Raw genomic sequence first — 22,627 nt, 5'->3', positions numbered from 1 at the left:
GTTGTTTTTGCACTCATATGCCCTGTTATATTTGTACTATGTTGTAAACGGAGTCCACAGCACAAGAATTTCACACGTGATACTTGTACCACGGAGTGACAATAAAAATCTTGAATCTTGAATCTTGAATCAATCAATCAATACAGGTAACAGTAAAATACAAAAGACACAGGACTACAGGGGCAGACAACTAAAAACGCCTGTCTAAACAGCAGATTTTTAGCTGCAGTTTAAATGTCCACAGAAGACGCAACTCTCAGGTCGTGAGGAAGAGTCTTCCACAACCTAGGAGTTACAGACTCAAAGGCTCGGTCACCTTTGGTTTTGAGCCTGGTGCGGGGAACAACTAATAGGCTCTGGTCAGCAGACCTCAGTGGCCTGCTGGGAACGTGAGAGTGGAGCAGATCATGCAGATATGCAGGTGCTTGACCATGCAGGGCTCTATATGTGAGCAGAAGAACAATCTGTACTTCTGTTTTATCAGCATTTAGCTGAAGAACGTTACTCGCCATCCAGTCGCAGATAAACAATCATGCAATATATTAAAACCATCAATACTTAGTGTCAGGATTAAAGGAAAAATACAGTTGAATATCGTCAGCATAACAATGGTAAGAGATCCCTTTAAATTGACTAATTATGAGTCCAAGAGGAACCATGTACAGAGCGAACAGAATTGGACCCATTATGGAACCCTGGGGCACCCCACAGGATAATGGAGTGGACTCAGACATGTGAGGGCCCACAGCCACAGTGAAACTCCTCCTCCGTCTGAGAGAGAAGAGAAAAACCCAGATGGCTATGTGACAACAAACCATTTGGCAGCGTCAGGGTACAATTTCTCACCACTCCTGTGTTGGCCAAGTAAAGACTGTATGAACAGGATCACGCAATGACTGACCAATCACCCGTCCAACAGGGTTTATTTCCACCCCAATAAGAGCTCTTTGCAATGTGAGCAGACTGTAGACCTTTGAGCTGAAGGTCAGGCTCTGCATATATGAATCAAATATTCAACATTAACCTTTGTGTTTGTAACCAGGCAGATGCTCACTTGGTGTAGGTAAAATATATTGGTCCATGAACGAGAGATGGGGACTTGGACTTGAGACTTGGACTTGAGTCGCACTTAAGTCACACACACAGTGACTTGAGACTTGACTTGAGACTCTCAACGACTTGAGAACAATCCTTATTTTTCTTTATTTTATCTTTTATTTTTTGGTGCATTAACTCATTGAGTGCCAATGACGACTTTAGTCGTCAATTCGGATAGTAACGTTGAGTGCCAATGACGACTAAAGTCGTCAATTGCGTTTTTTGACGGTGGGACGTGGATCAAAGCCAGATCCATCTCCTGTAAAATTTTGGGGCATGTTGAATGTGTATAACCTATTTTACCGACCCATTAGGTGGCGACAGTGCTCTCCAGATTAGAGAAAGGCAAGGAAAAAAGAGAGAAGAAGTAATGGGGAAACGGAAATCGCATCGATATGCATGAAGCATAACATTAGCTGTGCCTGTGAACAGCAGTCAATCTGCTGCCACAATTGAGCCCCTCCATCTCCGCTGCGATAGCCCCTCCATATGATTTAGTTGCCGACACCAGCGTCTTTCTGAAAAGTTACATTATTCTCAGCTGGGAGACGGTGACACGCTGTGAAAAAGCGGGGGGATGCAGCGCACTTTTCAGTGCAGACAGAGCAAACGCAGAGCAAACAGCAGAGCCCCAGAGACACTCCCACGGAGGAGGAGGAGGAGGGGGGTGGGGCATGCAGGGCAGTATACAACCATTGACAGTAAACACAGACCCAGACAGCAGCAGGCTCGATAGACAGAGAGACAGGCAAACAAGCTAGAATATCTGATGCCCACCAGCAGTAAATCAAGACCAGCAAGAAGGTGTAGGGTCTGCGCACGCAGGGGCCAGCGCTGCTGGTTGCAGCTAAAAAATATTATTTGGCCAAACAAAATTCCTTTGTTTTCACTGTTTTATTGAAGGAAATTATTTTTGAGGTGTCATTACATCAGAAAATATTAGCTTCAGAGTCAATGATGTGCTTGAAATGCTTCATTTCACAAAAGGCGGCATATCTCAGCTTCTAAATTGAAACGTGTGTTTTTGCTAAAATCAACCTATCTTCTCCGGCTGATAACTAAAGAACGGAAAATGATATCAATAAACTTTTTTTTACAGATGATAGAAGAGAGTCTCATCGTTCTTTGTGCGTGTTCGGTGTTTACATAGTAATATCACACAATATTCTGTGGGCCTTGAGAAATCACTGAAAACGCTCTGAAACTCTGGCACTGGGAGCGTCCGTTCTCCAAAAGTGGCTGGCACTCAATGAGTTAACATGAAGGAAATGTCCACTAATGTCATCTTTAATCATTGCTGCTACTGTATTCTAATAGATAAGGAGTGAGGATAATACAGTACATGCTTTGAATTCCTTAGTTTTAGCTATGCAGTGTTCTAAGCAGAGCGGATGGCATGCAGCAGATGATAGAACGCTCATCCATAGGGACTTGAGACTTGCCCCTCAAAAAGTTGAGACTTGACTTGGACTAAAAAATGACTTGTGAGCATCTCTGCCATGAACACAACCTAGTCGTACTAGACATATCTTTACTAGACATATCTTTACTAGACATATCTTGAATCTAGACATATCTTTGTATGTGATCACAACGGTGAGGAAATTACACAATCACAAAAGACTACCATTTAAAGGCAGAATCTCTAATGCACTTAATGCACTTCTTGACGGCCCGCACTTCTTTTGTTGAATGGGATGGTGTCTATTTGACTAAGCCACTTCAGATCTCTAATTATTTTAATGATTCCTTTGTCAACATAGGGCCCTATCTTGGTACAGGCGATATCCCCTATTTGCGCTTGCACACCTGTTTGCGCGTGCCTTAAGGCAGGGAAAATTGGAGTCCGCCTTGCGTTACTGTCCAGGTGTTATGCCGAGTTTTGCACCCCCGCCCGGCAGCAGCTAAACGCATCCCCACCTCATGGGAGCATATTGTAATGATTTATACAGAAATGTAACTGTTTTAAAAGTGATATAATTGTCTGGGTAGACGTGACCTCCCTGTTTTCTAAGTTAAAACAGCCCTGAAATATGTTGGGGATGCAATTCTCAGTGGGGATGCGTAAACGTTCACTGCACGTGCTGCAGGCGCAAATTAGAGCCGTGACAAATCATCTGCGCCCCCAAAATGCCAGCGCAAACGGGATTTGGGCGGTCTTGAATGAGTACCAGAATTATTCCCAGGTTTGGCCAGGCAATGCCTGGGCGTTAAATCAATAAAACCAATCGATTCCTGTCTCGCAATGGCTGTTTGCGCGAGGCATGCAATGTGCTGTAATTCTCTCCATGCGTAATAGAGTGGACTCACTCGTGCCAAGGGGGGAGAGAGATGGCGAGAGCTTGTTGACAGATCGTCTGTGGTGCCAACGACCCTCCGGGTTATGGGATAGGTGAAGTTGAATAGCCTATGTCCATTGTCCAACAAGTTTTCTCAATTAATTTCCCTCTTTGTGATGTGATAACAGTTTCTCAGTGAGTTATAGTTGATTGGCTCACTGAATTATCTGCTAATACCAATCAAAGTACGTTCTTTGTTTTACCCCCTGCACTGTCCGCTACATAAACAACTCTCTTCTTCTGACGTACTTTTGTATTTCGCGACGTGACCGCCGGAAGTGTTAACACGACCCACTGCCGCGTATGAACATAAGGTGAATGTAGTATAATAGGCCTATTCAGTGTGCGCACCTGGTGTAGTAGAAGTAATAATGATAATAATAATAATAATAAATTTGTGTAATTTCGTTTTCTAAACAAATCTTAGTTATTTTTTGTTTTTATAATGCATTTGCACTGAAGGGATTTATTTAAATATTTGTGAACTTTCATTTTCATATATATTTTTCAGTTATTGTTCATATTGTGCTTAATTTATTAATTAAAAGTGTTATTGATAATGAAGTAGCCTATGCCTCTCATTCATGTTCATTCAGGGATACTATGATGACAGTGGTTTGGGGCCCCCACTCTAAGATTTTGCATGGGGCCCCAAAAGGCTTGCACACACACTTGCAAGACTTTAATTTTTTAAAACGCTTGTAGAGAAAGCAGATGCACGAAGCGAAATGTGGAAGTATTTTGCTTACGTTGCCGACAGCGAAGGCAAGCCCCTGGACACATCAAACGAAGCCAGTCTGTAAAAAGTGCTTCAACGTGACGCAGGTGAACGGATAAACATTGAACCAGGCTATTTCTCTCAGACAGGGATCCCAACTTCTTCAAAGATTTCAGTTCAAAGACTGGTTAGCGAATGTGAAGGATACAACATACATGCCCTCTTAAGTCAAACGAGTGTGATTTATTGTGTGACAAGCGAACTTATTTCACCATCGGAGTTCACATACACTCACACATACAATACAATTTTAGTCCGCAGCCTGACGGTGGTTTCTGGGACACCCTATTGAGGCTCTTCCTCTGAAGATATATTTTTGTATATATTTACTGTCTTGCAGACCTTGCTACATTGTATTATATGTTTCTAAATTACCTTTTACCTGTTGTTTTCTTTTCTCTTTTCTTATGTGAGGCATATTTTTATGATACCTTTTTTTGTATATTCTATTTGTATATTCTATTCATGTATTATATCGGCTGTAATGTATATTTTCTGTGTATTCTATTTCTATTGATTGTTTGTTATGTAATGTATATTGCTGCTTGGACCCCAGGAAGGCTAGCTGGAGTCTTGGCGTCAGCTAATGGCGATCCGTTCCAATACAAGTGCCAACAATAGACAGCAGCAGCAGAGGGTTTTAGTGTTTCCAAAAGCTGTTTAAGGTTTGTTTACACTGGTAAAATGTAGTCTTTATTTTGAGGTACAACAGATTAGAACAATTATGTTTACATGCACATCTCAAATCTGGATATACAGATAACTTTCAGTGATCAGAAACTCACCAACCATGCTCGTACTGTACTTATTGACTGGAAAAGACTCAACACTCCACTTGAGACCTCCCTTAAGCTCTTTGTAATGACAGATCTATGGAGCCAGCAATCAGGAGATGGGGACTGATCTTTTCACCCAGGTCTTTATTACTGAAGTCCCACTGACATTTAGACTTATGAGTTTTACTGCCATGGGTGGCAGCAGCTGACGAGGTAGAGCTGTCGGCTGGGAATCGGAAGGTTCCCGGTTCGAAGCTGCCACTGAACCCCTAACTGCTCCCGACAAGCAGTCGGCGCCTTGCATGGCTGCCTCCGCTGCCGGTGTGTGAATGTGAGTGTGAATGAGTGAAGGTGAGGTATTCATGTAAAAGTGCTTTGGGTAGTCGATAGACTACTGTATATAAAATGCATTTTATAAATACAGTCTATTTACCTTTTTTTTTTTTACCATGAAGGTAAGGTAGGTAAGGACAACCGCTTTTGTTTTCTCTCCACTGTGTTGAACTGTGTATCTGTGGGTTCTGGATGTAGACTGACATAATATAGACAAGCAGGCGGACAGAAAGACACACCCCACAAACACACACCTTGATATAGACAAGCAGGCGGACAGAAAGACACACCCCACAAACACACACCTTGATATAGACAAGCAGGCGGACAGAAAGACACACCCCACAAACACACACCTTGATATAGACAAGCAGGCGGACAGAAAGACACACCCCACAAACACACACCTTGATATAGACAAGCAGGCGGACAGAAAGACACACCCCACAAACACACACCTTGATATAGACAAGCAGGCGGACAGAAAGACACACCCCACAAACACACACCTTGATATAGACAAGCAGGCGGACAGAAAGACACACCCCACAAACACACACCTTGATATAGACAAGCAGGCGGACAGAAAGACACACCCCACAAACACACACCTTGATATAGACAAGCAGGCGGACAGAAAGACACACCCCACAAACACACACCTTGATATAGACAAGCAGGCGGACAGAAAGACACACCCCACAAACACACACCTTGCCCAGCTGCTGATGCACACTCAGGTTATACATCATCACGATCCCATCAACGATCTCCAACAGGGACTTTTCTGCGATTGGCTGATCTGGCTCTTCCAATGGTCGCCCCAGCAACAGGCCATCGTTACCATGGCTTCCCTCGACTTCAAGTTAAAGAGGAAGAGAAGATAAGAGAAGAAAAATAAAAGGAAAGAAAGAGATCATAGATTACTAACTTCCATGTCAACAATTAGGGCTGAGTATCGCTACTCAATACCTTTAAGGTATCGACCGAAATATCCCAGTACCAAGTATTGAAACTTCTCCAGTCAAAAGATACCTGCATTCGATCTTTTTTGTACACAGATCTAGAAAACAATTACTACTTGAATGGTTTCACAGCTAATCACCGCAAGCGTTGTTTGATTTAATGTTACGTGTGAATGGCCCACCACCTGTGGTGGTAAAGTCGAGCGCGGTGCATGTGACGGAGTTGGCAGTTCAGCATGGTGAGTCATACCATTACCACCAAAGAAGAATAAAAAGTTATCAAATTAAGTACTCTATTGGTATCGATTAGGGTTGTTAGATGGTCCCTATTTTCATATCGTCCAATTGTGATCATTAGAGCTTGGCGATAGACGATCAAATCGCCATAATCTATTAATTGGCCGTCATTTTTATTATTATTTTTAATAAAGAGACCTATTCCTATTTAATGGCATTAATAATTAGGAGGGGGGAAAACAATCGATCATAATATATTATTGAATGCAGCCTGTAGAAGAACAAACTTTTTCTTTTTTTTATGATTTAACACCGGCTGTAAGGTAATGTGTAACTATTGCACGCTTCATAGAAAGTAACAACACGGAGGCTGGAGTAAAGTTTGAACGAGATCGCAATGAGATTTCACATGTGCGTGGCAATGTGATGGCTGCAGAGAGAACCAGAGGCAGTGTCAAGAACACAGCAAATAACACAAACACTTCTGTTTTTAGCCTTAAAAATAAAAGCATGCAGTGCAAAATAAACTTAAATCACTCATAGTATGAGGAACCTCCATAAAATAGCTTACACATCAAAAATACTGGTTGTGATGTTATGATTACATATGGAGTGAAACTAGTCTAAAGCATTACTCAAAATGTATATTAAGGTTAACGTTACATTTCATTTTGAAAGCCCGCGGCGGAAGAGATACATATTTTGCAATGAAAATATAGTTTTCATAACCTTGGATATGAGTTGAGAACCGCGGAGACAAAATAGTTCCCTCAGCTGCTCAAGATTTTCACAGGAGGAAATAGGCTCAGACGGCCGCAACATGTGACATGCTGCTGGTATCCTTCCCACTTTTCCTGTAGTGTTTAATTAGGGCTTTTGAACCTGGCGTGAGTCATGAGATTGAATAGAATAATAGGTACCGGTTGATACCGGCTCTCAGACTCATCAGGCTTGCGATGCTGTATTCCCCCCTGCCTTGGTGGACTGGACAGCAGCGTAAAACTCCCACAGGGTACAGTCTCATTCAGCACACTGGCAGTGTAGCTTTCAATGTTGGAGTCCAGGTTGTTTTATACAAGGAAGTCTCTCAGTGTGTTGGTGTTAACTGCCCATTTCGTTGTTTTCTTTGTGTTGATCTCATCTTTTTCCTCTTCGATTTGATTTGATTCCCGCGTTCAGCGATACAGACAGCACGCGCTCTCGCAGAGCGCCTGGCTGGCTTGCTGCAAAGTTGTAAACTGAGGGTTTGACAGCTGAGAGCCGGCTTCTGTCAGCTGACTAACATAAACATCAGATCTCCGAAAACGAAAATCAGATCCCTAAATAGCAGTTATTTTGATAAACGGAGCACACAGGGGTAATCTAAATAGTTACTTTGACCGACTATTTTTTTTCTAAACTTATAAAAATGCCATATTAACCCTTAACGGTGGTATAGAGCTCAAACGGCTATGTCGAGACCATGCCGCATTATAAGAACGATGAACAGACCATTTGACTGGAACTACTTAGCTAGGTGTACATTATCACAAAATAATGGACACTCTGCAGCCAATCAGAATCGAGTATTCACCCATACCATGGTATAATTAAGCAATGGTATAACTAAGCAATATTACACGAGAGTAATATTGTGTAATATTGCTTAATTATACCACGGTAAAGTACTACTTTACCGTGCTTATTGGCACGACGCGATGCGGCAGGACCGAGGTTTCAGCCGAGGTCCGTACGAGTCACTGAAGTGCCAATAACCACGGTAAAGTACACCCTCTCGTGTAATATTGCGATTATACAACAGTTATGAAAGAAGGTAGAGCCTGCACACTTACTCACAAGGCCAAAAAGTTTCATTCAAAAAACAAACGTTTTCGATCCACACTGGATCTTCGTCAGGTCAGCAATGTTTGGTGGATCATGAATGCTCATATATATAGTACACCACAGGCTCAGTCATAGGCTGATGGGCTTTATGCGGATAGGTGGGGGTGGCACAATCACCACCTCACAGGGTGGAGCACATCCACACATAATTGATACAATTAACCATGTAAAAAAGCCCAAGGCAATAGAAAATAAAGTGGAACAAAGTGGGCTTAAAAGGGAGAACAATATACAAACAACAATATAAGACTATAATGCAAGATACACCAATTAAACGTGTATAAACGTCCTCCCAATTTGAGGCAAATGCTGGTCAAATCTGACCTCATTCCAACAAGAAACACCACCTTTCTTGATCTGCCACCTGGCAACTACCGATGTGGTGCTTGCACACAGTGCAATTTCACATATAAATGCACCACATACACTCACCCGACAACAGGTAAAACCATGAAAATAAAGGGCATGATAACCTGTTCAACAAAAAATGTCATTTATTTAATTAAATGTCCATGTGGCCTGGCGTATGTGGGGAAAACACAAAGAGCCCTTAAAACTAGGATTGCAGAGCACAGGAGCTGCATCCGAACCCAGGATCCACGGAACCCGGTGGCAGTCCACTTTAGGGAGGCGAAGCACCCAGTGTCTTCCCTGAAATATATAGGCATTGAGCATGTACAAACTCCAAGAAGAGGGGGTGACCAAAACACCCTCCTACTTAGAAGAGAGAGTTTTCATATATTTAACCTTCAGACTCTCACACCCAGAGGCCTGAACCAAGAGTACGATTTAAAACAATTCCTTTAATAGAACTTGAAACAGTTGTAAATGTGCCTATGTATAGGAGGTTGTATTATTGCCCCTATGATTGTGTTCTAATGTCTTCTCTAGTGTTCGGTTTGTTTATTTATCTATTTATTTATTGTGCCTTGAACCATCTAGATACGTACAATATATTTACCCCCACTTATGCCACTTATGTATTAAAACATTTAAAACATTTATAAAATTAAACCTTTTCCAAATTATTCTATTATTCTATTTTTCTATTCAAAACTTCTAGTGCTTTATATTATGTATCATGGCGTAATGTAGATTTTAATTGGTGTATCTTGCATTATAGTCTTATATTGTTGTTTGTATATTGTTCTCCCTTTTAAGCCCACTTTGTTCCACTTTATTTTCTATTGCCTTGGGCTTTTTTACATGGTTAATTGTATCAATTATGTGTGGATGTGCTCCACCCTGTGAGGTGGTGATTGTGCCACCCCCACCTATCAGCATAAAGCCCATCAGCCTATGACTGAGCCTGTGGTGTACTATATATATGAGCATTCATGATCCACCAAACATTGCTGACCTGACGAAGATCCAGTGTGGATCGAAAACGTTTGTTTTTTGAAGCCTTGTGAGTAAGTGTGCAGGCTCTACCTTCTTTCATTTATGCAGCATTTTTTGCTCTAGCCTTATTGCACCTTTCCGTGATGTGCGTATAAATCTCTCCTTTTACCCGATTATACAACAGTTACCAACAAAATACAAGCTATAAATAAAAGGTGTTCATATTTTGGGGCCATTTGCTCTGAAAATAACAGTTTTTGTCGAGTGTGTTAGTCCGAGACAAGAAATAGTCCCCGTTGAGTCAGCCAGACATCAGCCAGCTGATATGCTCATCACATGAGTTAACTGTAACAAACAGCTGATATGCTCATCACATGAGTTAACTGTAACAAACAGCTGATATGCTCATCATCACATGAGTTAACTGTAACAAACAGCTGATATGCTCATCACATGAGTTAACTGTAACAAACAGCTGATATGCTCATCACATGAGTTAACTGTAACAAACAGCTGATATGCTCATCATCACATGAGTTAACTGTAACAAACAGCTGATATGCTCATCATCACATGAGTTAACTGTAACAAACAGCTGATATGCTCATCACATGAGTTAACTGTAACAAACAGCTGATATGCTCATCACATGAGTTAACTGTAACAAACAGCTGATATGCTCATCACATGAGTTAACTGTAACAAACAGCTGATATGCTCATCACATGAGTTAACTGTAACAAACAGCTGATATGCTCATCACATGAGTTAACTGTAACAAACAGCTGATATGCTCATCACATGAGTTAACTGTAACAAACAGCTGATATGCTCATCATCACATGAGTTAACTGTAACAAACAGCTGATATGCTCATCACATGAGTTAACTGTAACAAACAGCTGATATGCTCATCACATGAGTTAACTGTAACAAACAGCTGATATGCTCATCACATGGGTTAACTGTAACAAACAGCTGATATGCTCATCATCACATGAGTTAACTGTAACAAACAGCTGATATGCTCATCACATGAGTTAACTGTAACAAACACGTGTGCAGAAAGCAGCATCTAGCTTACAGCGTTGATGCTAAATGGATTGTTTTGTTGTTCATTTTAATTTATTTGGCGGACTTACTGTTGATGAATGGTTGGAAGAAGAGATAAACAAACAAGCCGCTGGTTTCATCTGGCAGCGTCAGGTTAGGACGGTGATGTATCAGACTGAAAATAATACTGCCTGTCTGAGATGAAAGAGGGTTGAGAGGCGGGCCATAGCGTGTCTGTCGATGATTTGATTAGACAGTTCTGGGCACTGGAGTTGGCGTTGGCCAATCCTGGTGTGTTCCACCCCAAAATCGAGTGTGTTCTGGCGCTAAAGCGAGTGGGTTCCGGGACAACCAGGCTCTCTGGCACGCGCCAGTTACGTTAACTTTAGGAGCAGTGCGGTAAATACAATATTCCTGGAATGCGAGTTTAACAAACCAGTTACATGTCCTATGCATTCTACATCAAATGAAGACATTACTGTTGTTTTGTATGTTACATACCTGTACTTATTGGCCGAGTTATTAGTTGGTTTATGGGCTAGAAATTATGTGGGGTTACAGGCAATATATGTTGCCTGCAGAATTTTGGCCGCTGCTGTTCTCTGCTGAACAGACCAGCCGATGGAGTAATATTTTCGTGATGAGGGCGTCAGATTGCTTGGTCGGAACTACATGTTGTATAATCATGTGTATAGGACTGTAACAATTTAATTTGGTTAATCAAGGCAATGTGCAGGAGTCTGACCCAGTGTTCGAGATGTAGCAATAACAATCAAATCAATAGCTGAGACCTGAACCACCTTCTCACAATCTATATATGGTGATGACTGGACTTATAATGATGTTCTCACAATCTATACATGGTGATGACTGGACTTATAATGATGTTCTCACAATCTATACATGGTGATGACTGGACTTATAATGATGTTCTCACAATCTATACATGGTGATGACTGGACTTATAATGATGTTCTCACAATCTATACATGGTGATGACTGGACTTATAATGATGATTGGACTGCATAGTTCTTCTCACCATGTATTTTGTTTGTTGTAGAGATGACAGGGTAATCGCCCCTTCTAGGTCCCAAGAAATACTGATTTAGAGCTGTGCCATTCAACGTCACACACTGTGTTAAAGGTTTGAGGGACCAGAAATCATGTCATGTGACATCAGTATGTTGCTCACGCTTAAGGCCCAAATTTCTTTATTGTGGCTGGTAGCAGTGAAAAATAAGAGAAAAACCACAAGAGACAACAAATGCAAATCTGTTCTTCTTTTTCTCGCCAGGGCTCTTAAGTTTAGATTTGTCACTTCCTGTATGCCGAGAAGATTTTCAGTCAGCAAGCAAAACCCAAAATATGAAATTAACATAGGCAAAAGGGGTCAATCTACGGCGTCTCAAACTAGTGGGGATAGGACACTTTTCTCTGTGAAAGTTGTGATTTAGCCTGATATGATGGGTGTGTTTTCAGACACACAAAGCTCGCCTCGTGCAGTTAAGTAAAGACACCTTGTTTGTCAAACAGAGGAAGGTCTTCAGTCACTCACTGTCGTCCTCCGTCCTCTGCTCCACAGCAAGGGTGCGAATTTTGACTTTTTCAGGTGGCGCCAGGGGTCGTCTGGGGGTCATGAGACTGACGGCAGCCGTGCTGAGGAAGCGGTTGGCCCGACCCAGAGTAGGAGAACTCAGCCAGCTGGGCCGCGCTAGAGCTCCACCCATAGCTGCTGCACCAAATGGTCTCTGTCAATAAAAGACACTGCATTAACCCACACACACACACATGGAGATGCAGACAAGCTAATTAAAGGATAAGGCTTTTCCTATGAAAACAACAAAATTAGCAATGACCCGAGTTCAATTCCCGGTAGTCTCGCTTGCCAGACTATCTCCGTTTCACACTGTATCCGGCCCGCGCAGGAGAGAGTCTGGCTGGTTTTACTCTCACTCTGGTCTAGTGGCAAAAAAGGCTGTTATCTTTACAACACCCACTTGCTTGTTACAATAAAAAAGACTGGTTCGAGGACTTATTTGAGGGAATGTAATACTTTTATCTATCACATCCGCTATTTCTGTTGCTCTTTGAGCAACTCTGGATATTTATCGACGAGATTTTTGCCAAGCTGGACCTGATTTGCTCCGTTCGCCTGCAGCTTTGAAACATATGGTTTACAGACAGGTGTCAGGCTGTCCGCAACGTAACCGGGGGGGGCTGGGAGGATTACACCGGAAGAAGCACCCATAAGGCATCATGGCAGCTAGAAATAAGGTGGATACGATCATGACTGCAATGGCCTGAAGGAATGAGGAATGCTCTGTGCCTACAGTAAGGTTAGGCTATTTACGCTCAAATTATGTTGACATTAGTAGGCAAAATTAACACGTTCACTGCCATTGACGAGTTATCTCGGCTTACAGAATCCGACGGTTCACTGCCAAAGACGAGTTATCTCGGCTTAAAAAAAAAAAAAAAATTTTGATGGTGGGACGTGGATCAACGCTCCCCACGTCTCCTATAAAAATATTGGAGTCAGCGAACGTGTACAACCCATTCCACGGACCCACTAAGTGGCGACAGTGCTCTCCACACTAGGAAATGCAGAGCCAAAACTGTAGGGTAACGCGCGAGGAAACCATTCTCTACTGTAAAATGGATTGGCGAAAACGCTTTCACTTCGCGCATTATCGCGCTGGGAGCTGGCGGTGGGGGATTCCAAAAATAGACTGGGTGGAAAACACTTTGAAACACGCAGCATAAAGCCTAGAATCGCACAAAGCTTCATCAAAGCTCTCAAACCCAAGAAACAAGTGAGCCCTATCCACACTCGCTGCCAGGGAGGGAGGCTGCTCAAACTCGCAGCAGCAGCAGCAGCAGCAGAACACTCGCTTGTGACAAATGCTGCGGAGGAGAACGCCCACGGAGGGAGGAGTTGGAAGCAGAGGGGGGTTTCCTGCTGTTATGGAGGAAATTACTGTTCAAAACTATTGTTTAGATGTCTGACGTCTTACTGATGCCAAAAATGAATGGTTAAAGTGACTGTTCTATCGAATTTCACAAAAAGCCATTTATCTCAGAATAAATTTCCAGACGCTGAAACCATGCTGTATTCAACTGCTAATGCTTACATAACTACTAACTCTACAAACTAACTCTTTTAGACAGAGAAAGCACACATTCTATTAGTTCTTTTGAGATATTGTGTGTTCACAAAATCTTAGCAGAAAAGAATCCTCGGGTCTTGAAAGATGAGCCAGAATCCTCAAAAAAACCCTCTGGCAGAACCTACCTACAGTAAAAAAAAAAAAAGGCTGGCAGTGAATGTGTTAACGGATATAATAATAAGCTTCAGGGTGTATTCACACCACTGGGTCATTTGCTTTGTTCTGATTCAGGGGCTTAATTGATGCAATTGTTGCATTTGTGCCTTGGTTCGTTTGTGTTCACACAGCCACAAATCAAACGGTCCAAATAGTATTGCCAAGCCTCCTGGATTGGCCAGGAGACACTCCGGTAGGCCAATAGCCTCTCGGGATGGAAAAAATAATTCACAGATTTTATATCATTATTAGAATGCGTTTTGTTAGATCTACATTGTAGGCTACGTCGGGCATGCGCCGTGCGATGAGAGAGAAAGAAATAAAGAGGGAGGGATCGGGAGAGAGAGAGAGGGAGAAAGTTATTTATTTATTTATTCATTTATTTATTTAGGCTATCTATCGGGAATTTGGAGATAGAAGATCAAAGACCCTCGCAACTTCTGCTATTACTATCACGGAGACTTCAGACGATTACGCATATGAACACCTGTCCTGTCAGGAATAAAATATTAATAAATAATTTAATAATAGCCTACGGACATTTCGAGGAAGACATGCAATCAGTCTGATTGTCTGATTGAACCAGAAAATCTTATCACAAAGAAGGCTGGCTCTGATTACCACAACTTGTTTTCATTTATTTAATGGAGGCCAGAGGTAAGTTGGTCGAGTTCAAAATGCTGATGTGATGATGCAAACCCCCCCCCAAGTTTATCCATGCAAACGCTAGTTTCACAAGTCGCCAAGATAGAAATGCTCATTCTTCAGGCCATTACGCACAGCGCAGCTGACTACGGAAGCTGTTTTATCCAAAAATGCGCACTGTTTCCTGCTTTGTGTCGGATTGAGGTTGGATCACGTTCTCACCACAAACGAACCCGCACTAGAGTTCGTTTGGAAGTGGGCCGAGACCACCTTTTCTTGGCGATCACGGTCCGCTTGTTTTGTCCGCCATCCAGGTTCCTATAACCTTGTCAAAATCTTCCCATCTTTCTCACATCAGCTTTTTTCAAGGAACTGGACTATAATTATATATATACTATATAATTCTGTCCTACATTTGGAACTATAAGAACCACAGAATTTTGAAAAAACCTAAGTCTGAGGGAGGGCTCGCCTTACCAGTATTTAGGCACTACTACTGGGCTGATAATGTTAGGGCTTTGATGTACTGGCGACAAGGGACTCCGGGCAACTTAACGTGGCTGAAAATGGAGTCCAGCTCCATTGTCAACTCTTCCTTGCCAGCCATGCTATTTGCTAAGTTAGCGAGACCTGGGACCTTACAACATTTTAATTTAAGTTTTGTCATGAAAAACTGTCAGAATTTTAAACCAAGTTAGGAGTGTTCTGAGTCTACCAGATGTTTCTGTCCACGCCCCTATTTGTTTCAATCACTCTTTTTTGGCTCCATGGTCAGACAGAAACTACCACGCCTGGAGTGAGAAGGGGCTGGTTTCCATCAAAGACCTATACAGATGGTCATGTTGCATCCTTTGATCTACTAAAGAGGAAGTTTGAATTGCCCGGCCGGCACCAACTGGTTCAGATTCCTCCAAATCAGAAATTATGTTAGATCCAAAATCCGCACCTTTGAGGCGCTCCCAAATGAACATGCTTTTTTTTTATGTATTGCTGAGCCCTTCTCACTCCAAGCACCTAATCTCTAGATTTGTATGTCTGTTTGGCAACTGCAGCACTGTCTCTACTGAGAGGATTAGAGAAGCATGGCATTGGGAACTTGGTATTGATGTATCTTACATTATATGGGAAAGGAGTCTGTCTGTGGTACAACTCTGCTCAGTGAATAGCAGACAACAGCTGATCCAGTTTAAAGTCACTCACCGTCTTCACTACTCCAAGCATAAACTACACAGGGTCTTCCCTTCTGTCTGTGTGGCCTACAAAATAACCCTACAGCCAGAGGCAGAACTCACCATCTTCGGCTGCTCGGAGTCCTCACTGAACTTCAGGAGGGTTAGGGAGGCTGTCAGGCTAACCCTAACCCTAACCCTCGGAGGCGAGCGCCATTATCATTATAAATATAAATAATATTCCTGGAATGCGTGTTTTAACGAGCCAGTTACATTTCTTTGCATTCTTAGACATTACCGTTTGATTTAGTTTGCATAATTGCTCAAGTTAGTAGTTAGTTTATGGGCTAGAAACTGTGCCAGATGACAGGCACTAGGCGCCATTTTCCCCTTCATTTGGAAGAGAAAATTATCCTGAAATGAAGATTTGATTGACAGCTGCATGTCATGATATGATTGGTTGAAATGGGGTAGAAATTTGATAGTACTAGGTGACGTCAGCAAACTGTAAATTACTGTTATCAATGAAATCTTGAAAAACGAACTTTTGATGTGAAAAAGTGTGAAAAACTAAAGAAATTAGATTGTTGTGATTTGTTTTGCATACATTAAATAGGTGCACTGCATACCCAGGTGTTTGAACTAAAAGAAAAGAAAAGTCATTCTTGGGTTCAGCTCGACTTTAAGAATGACCAGTAACTGAGGTTACGGGTGACGGATGGCTCGCCCGGCTGGTATCTTATGGAACCTTTGCGTGGGATCCCATGCACTTTTTTTTAACAAACATATAAGCACCATATGCGGCTGATAGCGCCATGTTGCAATGTTGACGTATGTTTTTTTTCTTTCCTTTCTTGTCCTGTGTCTGAGCCTGTTTGTCTTGTTTGTATATTGTTCCCTAAAAATGTAAAATAAAATATATAAAACTAAAACTAAAACAAAAACAGACGCAAAATATGGTGGGGATGCAATACTCGGCGGGGGTGCGGAACTCGGCACGGCACCGGGCGCAGGTGCACATTGGAGGCGTGCCAAGTCATTTGTGCACGGTGCAAACGGGATTTGGGCGGTCTTAACCACAATAATTATTCACAGGTGTGGCCTGGCAATGCCTGGGCGTTACATCAATCAAACCAATTAGATTCCCGCCTCGCAGTCCGTGTAATACAGTGTGCGCGAGGTATGCAATATGCTGTCATTCTCTCCTATCTCACAATAACACGATCACATTATATACCTGTTAAAAACATCTGTGATTTGATGCAATTCGGGTTATTTTGTTGACTGGGAAATAGAAACACGTTTGCAACGGGGAAACAGGGACATTTGATTGCCAATAATATTGCAGATCATCAGGCCTTGCAAAGAGCATCCTGCAAGGCACTGTACAAAAGAAAGACTGAGTGGACTCAATTATAACTCGGTGAAACGGTGAGAGCTGCCGAGGACAGAGAGAGATGGAGAGAGCTTGTCGACAACGACCCTCCGGGTTATGATATAGGTGAAGATGAATATTGCAAGTGGCTACAATGTCCAAGTTTTCTCAATTCATTTGCCATTAACCCCTCTTTACGATGTGATAAATGTTTCTCAGTGAATTACCCAATTTTAGCAGCAGAATTTGATGTCCTGGCGTTTGGCAGGTCCGTGTTTAATGATCTATCCAAAAGTAATTCCCCTGCACTGCGCTGCACAGCGCGGAGAATACTGGTGCACCAAGCACAGTGGGGTATTTTTGCGCTAAGAGCTGGTTAAGAGTTGCTATTAGGTGCTCTTAAAATTGCACGCAAACAATTTGCGGCATTCTGACGATAGCAGAAAGCAAGCATTTTGCAGGGACCCGCCTGGTTTGGCATTGGGCAAGCCTACCCCATGCACGGCCAATTATAACGGGCGTAGAGGTAATAGCGCGGCAGGGATAATGCAAATGCGCTTGTGCACGCCCCAATTTGCATTGCGTGCAGCGTTAAACGAGCGCAAAACAAGCGCAAGAGCAAAATTACACCTTAGTGTGGTATGCCCGCCCGCCCGCCCACACACACACACAGGCACACACACAGAAACACAGGCACACACACAGACACAAAAGCACGCACGCACACACACACACACACACACACACACAAAAGCACACTTGTGCATAAGCACACACAGACCTGTGCTGCTCCGCTCTCCTCGTCCTCGTCCAAGTCATCCATAGATGTGGCCTGGATCTCTGCAGGGTCAATGATGATGTTGGCTTTACTCGCCAGCTCATCTGGTCGGAGAAAAACATGATTTTTCATGTTTATACACAGCAATATTTCACTTTGCACTTCCCAGCAGGCACACCTGCTGAATAAATGAAAAGCAAATAATACGACTTTTCTTGATGCAGACAGAGAACAAGAATGATGACATTCTGTCTGTGTAGTCTGAAAAGAAAAAAGTTCCGTACTAAGACTCACTAAGAAAGAGAAAAGATGAAAGAAAATACATCAAAAAGCATTTCAGACACAAAACCATTATTACAGACAGGATATTGTGCAAGTCTGAGACATACTTAAGTCAAAAGAATATGCAGGTTTCTTATCAGTTTAGACTGTAGGAATAAACATGGTCCACCCTGAAGCAGACAGCCAGCATTTCTTTCATCATCAGCACAATGGCCTTACAAATGGATGGCTTTGCTGCTCCTGAAAGGACGTCTACCAGACCCTGTACAGACTCTTTCCTCACTCACGGTATATGCAGGAATACTGAAGTTACATTTAATTAAGACCTTTTCAATATATTTTAAATGGCCCATATTTTGCTAATATAATGTATTATTATTTTATTGTTGGCCTCCACTAGAGTTAGCTTTGCATCATTCATAGTTAAAAAAACTCATTGTTTATCTTGTACTGGCTCTCACGCCCCCCTTCAGTTCACCCTCTGTCTGAAACGCTCTGTTTTAGTCTTCTTCTGCATTTTGCTGCGGCAGGGAATAAACCCGCTGGTCGTTTCCATTCTTCCTTCTTCCTACACGTTATAGCCAGACGCAACGCTACAATATCTGTCATCTGTCTGTCTGTCTGTCTATCACAGGGGTGGGCAATTATTTTTCATGGGGGGCCACATGAGAAACCCCAATTGTCGCCGGGGGCCGAACAAATATTGTCATGCCGTAACCCAGGAACTTTGATGATAGAGAGGGGCACAAAAAAATGTCCTCGCTACCAGAGGGCCAGATTTTGCTGGGGGCTGGGGGCCAAACGGCGCCGGTGTGAAAAGATTTGGGGTTATTTGAAGTCTGGTTTAGAGGAATAACTCATTTTAAATTAACAGTTGTGATGTCATTATTCAGTCTTAAACACCAATATTTGAAACTTTTCTCACTCACTTCTATGTCACCACTTGCTCTCCCTGGAAGGCTTAAAGTTAACTTTTTTGACCACCTGCCAATATGGCTGCTAGATTTTAAAGTTACCAGCTAATTAGAATTTCCACTAGCCAAAATGTTTTTCTTGAAATAAACCAGAATATGAGTGGGTTAATTTAAGCATAAGTATCAGTAAGCGGCCCGGGATTCTCAAAGCCTGTGTTGAGGGTCACACACAAATGCACTCTTGAAGCTAAATAAATCCAAAACCAACAAGTTAATTATTTACATTTTTACTTCAATGTAGAACAGTCATTTCTTACACATGAGATTACTTTTAGCCTTTTATCCATAAAGATTATTGAAAGATATTTCATATATTCCAGACTGAAATGTTATAACAGAAGTGGAGTATTGGCCAGAATGATATGAACATTTGGACACTTATTCAGTGGGTATCTTGCATGTTGCGTTCAGGTGCACTGTAAAAAGAAAAAGAAAAAAAAGTTTTTTGTTTTTTGTTGTTGTAAAACAATTATATCAACGAGCAACGGATTGTCAAAACTAATTTTACCATCGATGAAAAACGTGACTTGGACGTAACAAGCAAGTTATATCAACATCCCTCTAGCGATCAACAGCACCGCTAGGCCCGGGCTGCGCCGGGACATTTCCTTCGGCGGCTGGCCGAGCAGGGCATCACTTATCGCGGCCGCGTAACGTTACGCCCTGCCCGGGGAGCTTCATACTATCGATATCATCACATTCAAGCCACAACAACTTCCCAAATGCTTGTGACTATAGCTGGGCCTCTTCTTACCCCGCTAGCCGGGCGCAGCTGGCTCATACGAGCGCATGGCGAACGTCACGCATTTTCCCATTTTACACTGCGACATTTTCACGTCTAGGTCTAAATGCCAGCTCCTACCTGAGTCTTCACGTGAAGTGAAGACGCACGCTATCCGATGTAAAACATCCTCTTCTTTTAATGACACCTAGTTGTTGCATCCAAATTGTTGCATAAAATCCACTTTTCTGTCTCTCAAAAACCGAAAAGCATTTATCTGGCGCACCGCTTCTTCTTCTTCTCTGATCTGAAGCTCGAGGTGCTCCAGATAAATGCTTTTCGGTTTTTGAGAGACAGAAAAGTGGATTTTATGCAACAATTTGGATGCAACAACTAGGTGTCATTAAAAGAATAGGATGTTTTGCATCGGATAGCGTCTTCACTTCACGTGAAGACTCAAAATGGGAAAATGCGTGACGTTCGCCGGGCGCTTGAGGTGTCGGACTAGGGGGCAGTCCCCGGCGCTAATGCGCTCGTATGAGCCAGAAGTGCCCGGCTAGATGGGTAATAAGGCCTCTTCTAGCAAAGGCTACACGGACCAAACAAAAATGAGGACTTGGAGAAGTCAGCAAGTTGGACTAATGCTACAAGTTCTGGAAATGTGTGCCTTCGTCATTTCAGCTATTATATATCGGTTGGTCATTATGTCTATGAAACTCTGTGCTGCTAGGCTAACATAGCAAGCGCTAACGTTAGCGCTTCCTAGCACAGCATGTTTGTTTCACAGTACAACCAATGCTGGAATGAGACACTCAGAACTTACCACTTCAGTCCTACATCCTCGCTCACTTCCAAGTCGTTTCCTTGTTTTTGCGGTTCTGAATCCGTTACTCCATGACACTACTGGTGTGTGTGCTATCCAAGTGCCAATCTGACAGCCAGGTTGGCAAGGCAACAAGTACTATCTGACATCAGCTAGACCCGTGGCTCTCACTCAAATCCTGTGCCGTCTCGTGTATGGGATTTCATGCGGGGGGAGGGGATTCATGGGGGTACCATTCAAACACTTTCACCTATTTATTTGAAGCTTAGTCAAGTCAAGTCAAGTTTATTTGTATAGCCCTAATTCACAAGCATGTCCAAGAGGGCTTCACAGAAAATATGTCTAGCTAATTCTAGCTGACACAACAGTAGCAAATTACAGAATAAAAATAACACATTGAACAATTGATAGAGAAATATAAAAAATATAGAAATATAGGATAGAGCAGAGGAGAGAGCAGGAGAAGGGAGGAGAGCAGGGGGAATGAGAGAGTGACGGGTGGGGAGGGAATGGGAGGAGGTGGGGAAGGGGGAAAGGAGAGAGCAGGAGAGGGGAGGGAGAGCAGGGGGATGTGGGGGAGAGAATGGGAAATGTGGGGGAGGAGAGAACGGAGAAGGAGAGGTGGGGAAAGGAGCAGGGGAAGAAAGAGAATGGGTGCCATGCTTTAAAATGGAATGGATGGCATGCTTTAGAAAAGTGAGAGGGGGGTTCGGGAACGGGAGGAGGTGGGGAGGAAGAGCAGGGGGAGTATGAGAGACTATATGGAGAGAACAGGGAAAGGAGGGCTAATCTATCGCCTAATGTAAACTATTCTAACCTACCGGCATCCCTCGACCAGTGATTGAGAGCACCGATGCCCCCCACCCGGGCCCCCGCCCCCACACATATAAGGCGTGGGAGAGAAGGCCAGGCCGGGACACAGCGGCACCCCCTCACGCCCCCTCACCCCCAGTGCGCGCAAGAAAACCTTTCCACCACATGGATTGCCACATGGATTGCCTCAGTGACTTGGCTGAGGAGGAACCTTGTCAGGCCGATGTACTGTAGGGGTCCAGCTATGGACTCCATCTGGGGACCCCCCTCCGAGACAGGCCGAGAGATGCCGGGCTAAACCATTTACAGAGTTTCAGATTATGGAAATAAAATTTACAAAAGAACAGAAAATTTAAAATGTAACTAGGAGTCCAACAAAAGGAATACGAAAATGTAGTCTTTAAATGATCCTAAGATCAGGGAAGAGAGTTGAAAATGTAAAAGGTAGAGTCCAAAAAGAAATAGAAAATATAGCCGCAAGCGGCGATGCGGGGTCCAAGCTTCCGGTGACTTGGGGGGTATATGTCAGATAGTACACATTTATTCAGACCTGTTATGTGCACAAGTAAACAAAGTTTGGTTGAGATCCGGTGACCTGACGGTTTCCAAGCAGTACTAGTAGTAGTAGTAGTAGCAGTAGTAGTAATAGTAGTAGTAGTAGTGTTGGTAGTAGTGGGAGTGGTAGCAGTAGTAGCAGCAGAAGTACTAAGAATAGTAGTAGTAGTAGTAGCAGCAGCAGCAGTAGTAGTGGTGGTTGGCTGTTATAGCGCCACCATCTGGTGGATAGGTGTAATTTTTTCCTCTGAGTAGTGGGTGATGTCTTGAAACTATGTGGAAAGGTGGGTGATGTGGGGCGTATGGTTTCTGAGATCCACACACTTTTAGGGCAGGAAAAGAACAAAAGCAAATACACACAAGT

At 42.8% G+C, this 22,627-nt stretch overlaps 1 protein-coding gene across 1 annotated transcript in view; it reads right to left on the bottom strand.

Moving 5' to 3' along the window:
- The window catches only part of LOC310771034 (E3 ubiquitin-protein ligase RNF123-like), a gene marked incomplete at its 3' end in the record, with an annotated part of 155,599 nt that overhangs the window by 62,376 nt on the left and 70,596 nt on the right, over positions 1-22,627 (bottom strand). The window contains exons 21-23 of the mRNA XM_083663714.1: positions 18,099-18,199; positions 12,361-12,553; positions 6,038-6,183 (exon numbers count right to left, since the gene is read on the bottom strand). Of these exons, the coding sequence (XP_083519840.1) occupies positions 6,038-6,183; positions 12,361-12,553; positions 18,099-18,199 (440 nt within the window). The remainder of the gene's footprint in view (positions 1-6,037; positions 6,184-12,360; positions 12,554-18,098; positions 18,200-22,627) is intronic.

Source organism: Poromitra crassiceps, assembly GCF_964638095.1.
Source record: "Poromitra crassiceps genome assembly, contig: HAP1_SCAFFOLD_315, whole genome shotgun sequence".
Taxonomy (NCBI): domain Eukaryota; kingdom Metazoa; phylum Chordata; class Actinopteri; order Beryciformes; family Melamphaidae; genus Poromitra; species Poromitra crassiceps.
Note: the sequence above shows the minus strand (reverse complement) of the source record. Positions and strands in the feature narration are given on the sequence as shown.